The sequence below is a fragment of the Microcaecilia unicolor genome, chromosome 11 (assembly GCF_901765095.1).
Source record: "Microcaecilia unicolor chromosome 11, aMicUni1.1, whole genome shotgun sequence".
NCBI classification, from domain to species: domain Eukaryota; kingdom Metazoa; phylum Chordata; class Amphibia; order Gymnophiona; family Siphonopidae; genus Microcaecilia; species Microcaecilia unicolor.
In genome coordinates this window covers 91013915-91018567 of record NC_044041.1, presented here as the reverse complement: position 1 = coordinate 91018567, position 4653 = coordinate 91013915, and the positions used below count along the sequence as shown (strand labels likewise).

General features: G+C 44.5%; 1 protein-coding gene across 1 annotated transcript; it reads right to left on the bottom strand.

Annotated features, from left to right (window-relative positions):
• Window positions 1-899: 899 nt before the first annotated feature.
• On the bottom strand, window positions 900-3461 carry JUND (JunD proto-oncogene, AP-1 transcription factor subunit). Its single transcript, XM_030218623.1, has 2 exons — window positions 1929-3461; window positions 900-1728 (listed from the first exon to the last, which is right to left on the bottom strand). Exon 1 carries the CDS (start codon window positions 2880-2882, stop codon window positions 1947-1949), a length of 936 nt encoding a protein of 311 aa, XP_030074483.1. The 5' UTR covers window positions 2883-3461; the 3' UTR covers window positions 900-1728; window positions 1929-1946.
• Window positions 3462-4653: the final 1192 nt, after the last annotated feature.

Sequence of the window (4653 nt, the reverse complement as noted above, 5' to 3'; positions counted from 1 at the left end):
GCACATATGGTCTTTTTCTGACGTCACTTTCTACGTATACTATCAGCAAGGGCTGATCATTGTTATCTTTGATCTCCACAAACAGAACATGATTAGAAGCTATGATTAAGATTCATGATGATATATTTGAGCTAGGTTCATTTAAAAAAAAATCAAGAAAAATATTTAATTAAAAAAAAATCTGCTTTAATTAAAAAAAAATGTTTTGTAATGTAAAAAAAATCTGAGTTTTATCCACCCTGCTCTGAACTGAACAAGGAAGCAGCATGTTTTTCTCAAGTCACGCACCATGAGAATTTCACAACACTCTTTCATTGGGTATCAAATAAGTTGTTTCTGCATGAAATTAGAGAAATAAATGATTTCTGATATCTGTACAAAACAAACCAGTCTCCCTCATTGGTAATATCTTCCTAATAATATTCAAGTAATTAGCAGAGTTTTAGTCTGCAATGTCTTCAATCCTCAGAAGAAAAAAGTATATATATTTATAAAGCTATTGCTTTTATTTCATCTGAATAATCAGCAATATCTCATATAGCAGACAGTTTCACAGCTTTAGGGGAATCTCAGCTGCACAGTCATGAAAGCATCACATTGGTAGATGCCCTCTGTAGTACCTTATTGCATTGCACAAACAAATAAGACATTGGTTAATCTTGCTTATATTTAATTTCCAAAAGTACGAGAAAACATTTCCGTAGCTTCCAAGAATGAATGCAAGCCAAATCCTTTGCCTTGTAATCGCCATCTTGCAAGAATACAAACTCTCCTGATAGCACTAGGTGGCACTCCACTATTACATATCTTTTAGATCACAAATAACTGCATCTTAGCACTATTTAATTTTCTTAGCTCCTAAGTTCCTGTGGGGGAAAAACCACCAGAAAAATAATATATTGGTTCATGTAACAATACTTTATTGTACAGAAGATCAATTTTAGTATTATATACTGGAATGTGTAGTATAACAAACTGTTCAAAACATTTGTTCCCAGTATAACATAAATATAGCAAATAGAACACTTCAGAACAAAAACTTTAGCTTGAAGTTCTGTAAAATATCACATTTACATTATTTTACAAAAGAAACGCACGCATGTTGTGCAAACATGACACAAGTACATGACCGTCAAAGCCTGTATTAATTAAAACACTTCTTAATTTCAAATTTTTTTGTCTGTTAAGAGCTTTGTAAACATTTAAGGCAGTATACAATCGGAATTTCATGCACTTGGTAGGACACCAGTAAGTAGTCTAACCAAGTTTGTCACAAACATGCGGCAGAGTTCTTTAACAAGTCAGATACATGTTTGTCCCCCCTCCCCAACATACAAACATATCAACACTTTGAAATGCTCTTTTCAAATATGCTTTTTAGAGTAAAAATCAGGTTGGGGGATGGGTGAGAGGAAAAAAGTCCTTCGTTAATATAATTAGAAGTCTGTAAAGAGTAATACTTAAGGCATTGGACTCATCTTCAATGCTTTCAATCATTGTGTAGGTCTTCACCATTCTGTCCTCTTTGCGTTGAGCTTTGCCACCTATTATGAGACATCTTGCCCCCTTTTCGTTCCCCTTGATTTGCTTTTCTGCCTTAACACATTCTCGTTGATAAGAATCAGCAAAAGTTTTACCTGAAACCATTTCTTCCATCAAGTCCTCTAGAAAGGGGGAAGGCAATCCCCTCCATCTTCCTCTTTAAAAGGCTGGGTTTTTCCTCATGATCTGCAAGATGGAATAAAGAAAATCACCCATAACCACTACAGCAGCTTTTATCTCTTGCCAGAAAACAACTTTGGTTCTCAGTATTTTTAATGCAAATTAAAAACATAGAAAAGAACAAAAAAAAAAAGGCTGCATTCAAGAAGAAGGGGATATAGAAGGGGCAAGCTCATCACCATAAGAGATTTCTTTTTCAAACATACATGTTTCCAAAGCCTCCTTCAGTATGCCTGAACTTGGTGTGGCAAGAGCTGGCAGCCACTGTTGACATGGCTCATAACTTTCTGCTTGAGCTGGGCCACCTGCTCCCTCAGTAGGTTGGCTGTGGATGCTAGCTCAGTGTTCTGGTTCTTCAGGCTCTTAACCTTCTCTTCCAGTCTGGAGATGCGCTCCAGCTTCCTCTTCCGACACTTGGAGGCTGCTATCCTATTCCTCAGCCTCTTCCTTTCAGCTTTAATACGCTCCTGCGTGTCCATATCAATGGGCGACAGTGGAGGACTTTCTCCAAAGCTGGGTACCTCAGGCACAATCTGTGGCTCATCCTTCAGAGCCTGCAGGCGGTGGGGAGGCTGCCCACCTATGCTGGTTGGTGGAGGAGGAGGGTAAGGCACTGTGTCTGTGCTGTAATTGACTGTGGTGCCCCCCAGCACCCCAGTGGAGTAGTTGCTCAGATTAGCATAGATGGGGGCATCCTGAGGTGGTGGCACTTGCAAAGTGACTGAGGGCACAGTGCTCAGGTCCTGTGGACAGACAGCTCCAGTCAGCTGGTTCTGCTTGTGCAGGTCCTCCAAGGCCTTGACAAAGCCCTCGGCAAACTCTTGCTCCTCATTGGGTCCCTTAGGGTAAAGGAACTGACTACTGGTTGGTGTGGTGGTGACCATACCGTTTGACTGGATAATGAGGCGCTCCAGCTCAGGTGATGCAAGCTTCAGCAGCCCTAGATCAGGGGAGGTCAGAAGTCCATCTCCGTCACCTCCCCGAGACTTTAGTGTGGCCACCACTTGGTCACTGAGGTTCAGGGTTAGCTCTTTCTTCATCATGGTGCTGTTGAATAAGTGCGTGAGGGATTCACTGTGGTTACCTAGTGCTGATCTGGTGGTAGACGTCGGACCCAAGTAGAGGTTCAACACATCATCATGGTAGAAGGGTGTTTCCATCCTATCCTGGGCCTCACCATGCAAGAAAAGCCCACTGCTGCCTCCGGCCTTTGACAGCAGGCAGGCAGTGTGCCAGATGGTAGTCACTGCCAGAAGAAAGATCCCCAAATGCCAAAGAGATAGAATGCCACAGGGCAAATGTCAATGGGACAGTCTGGCCACAAAGCCAGATATGAAGAAACAAGGTCTCAGTGCTCAGTCAAAAGATTCAGCTCCAGCCCAGGCTTTGTTTGGAAAGTCTTTTTAAAAAGCCCATGGATAATTGTTTTATCCTCACAAAATATTTCAAGGAAAGCAAAATCCGTAAATCCAAATCCTTTTGTTTCCTTCCCCAAACGACCTGGCTCGCAAGGACTTCTTTAAATAAAATCCTTTGCAAGAACGTTATTTCAGAAGTTTTTTTTGTTGTTGTTTTTGGTTGAGGGAGGCTTTGTTGTTATTTCGGTGGGGCGGATGTCAGCGAACGCCGGAGAGAGAACAGAAAAGCTCCTTCCTCTCTGACTAGTTTCCCCCACTTTGGCGGGCAAATGGCCGCTCCTTTCCGTCCTCCTTTCCCCGCACGCACACAAAGCCCTTCTGGCTGCCGCCCCGGCCCAGACCCGCCTTTTTCTACCCTCCCGCTCCCCCATAACGTCACCTAGCGTCCCGTCGATTGGCCAGGGATGACGTTCGGCCCGCGTTTTACATAAGGATGAGGGGCGGAGACGGAGCTTGTTCCCACCCACCGCCCTTCCTCCTTCCCTTGGCCCTCGCTAGCGCCAGCACCAGCAGCACCACAGTCGCTACGGCAACGGAGGGCCTATAAACTAGCAAACAGCGCGAGGCACTGTGGGTTGATGTCATTGCCGGAGGAGGGAGGAGGGGTGGTGGCGCATCACGTGGTGTTTTTATACACGCGCGAGGGACCATCGGCTCATTGCGCGTCACTGTTATTTTAGCGCTGCAGGGAGTGCCTGCAGCTCTCTCTCTCTCTTTTATTTATTTATTATTTTTTTTTCCAAAGCGCAGGTTCTGGCCGGCTCCCTTCCCCTCCCCCTCCCCCAGAATAAAAGCATAGAGAGCATTTCCGAGACAGAGCACTTATTATTTATTTGTTACATTTGTATCCCACTACATTTTCCCACCTATTTGCAGGCTCAATGTGGCTTACATAGTACCCGGTGTGAACAAATACAAAGTGATGTTGAGGTGGGTAGAGTCAAGTGAGCGAACTGATAACTGATCCCAGTGCTGGATCTGCCATAGTGCAAGCTGGGATTTGTAGGTCTGATCCCCCACCCCCATGGGCTTTCTTTTAGGATAGTACCTGCCAAAGTAGTCCCATCTATTTGGAGTACTGCATGCATATCTATCTGTACATTTATTGCAGATATCCTGAAATCCAGACTGGCTAGAGACCTACTAGGACTGGTTTGAGGATCACTGAAAATCAGAGCTAGGATCCTTATATTAAGTACTGTAGTTCTTTTCAGATTTCTCTGTTATATCAGCCTGTAAATTGCCCAGATCTGCAAGTTAGCTTGAGTGGTATAGTAAGTGCAAATAAACTATAAACTATTGGATTTGTCTGTTCATTTGATCTTGGGACAAATTAGGTACCCTCAGAGACGTGTCTGGACTTTGGCGGGAGGGGGGGCCAGAGCCAGAGTGAGGGGGCACATTTTAGCCCCCCCTGGCGCCGCTGACCCCCCCCCCCCCCCGCCAACTTTGAACCCCTCCTGCCGACAACCCTCTTCGCCCCCCCTCCCACCACCAACCTTCCCCCGCCGCC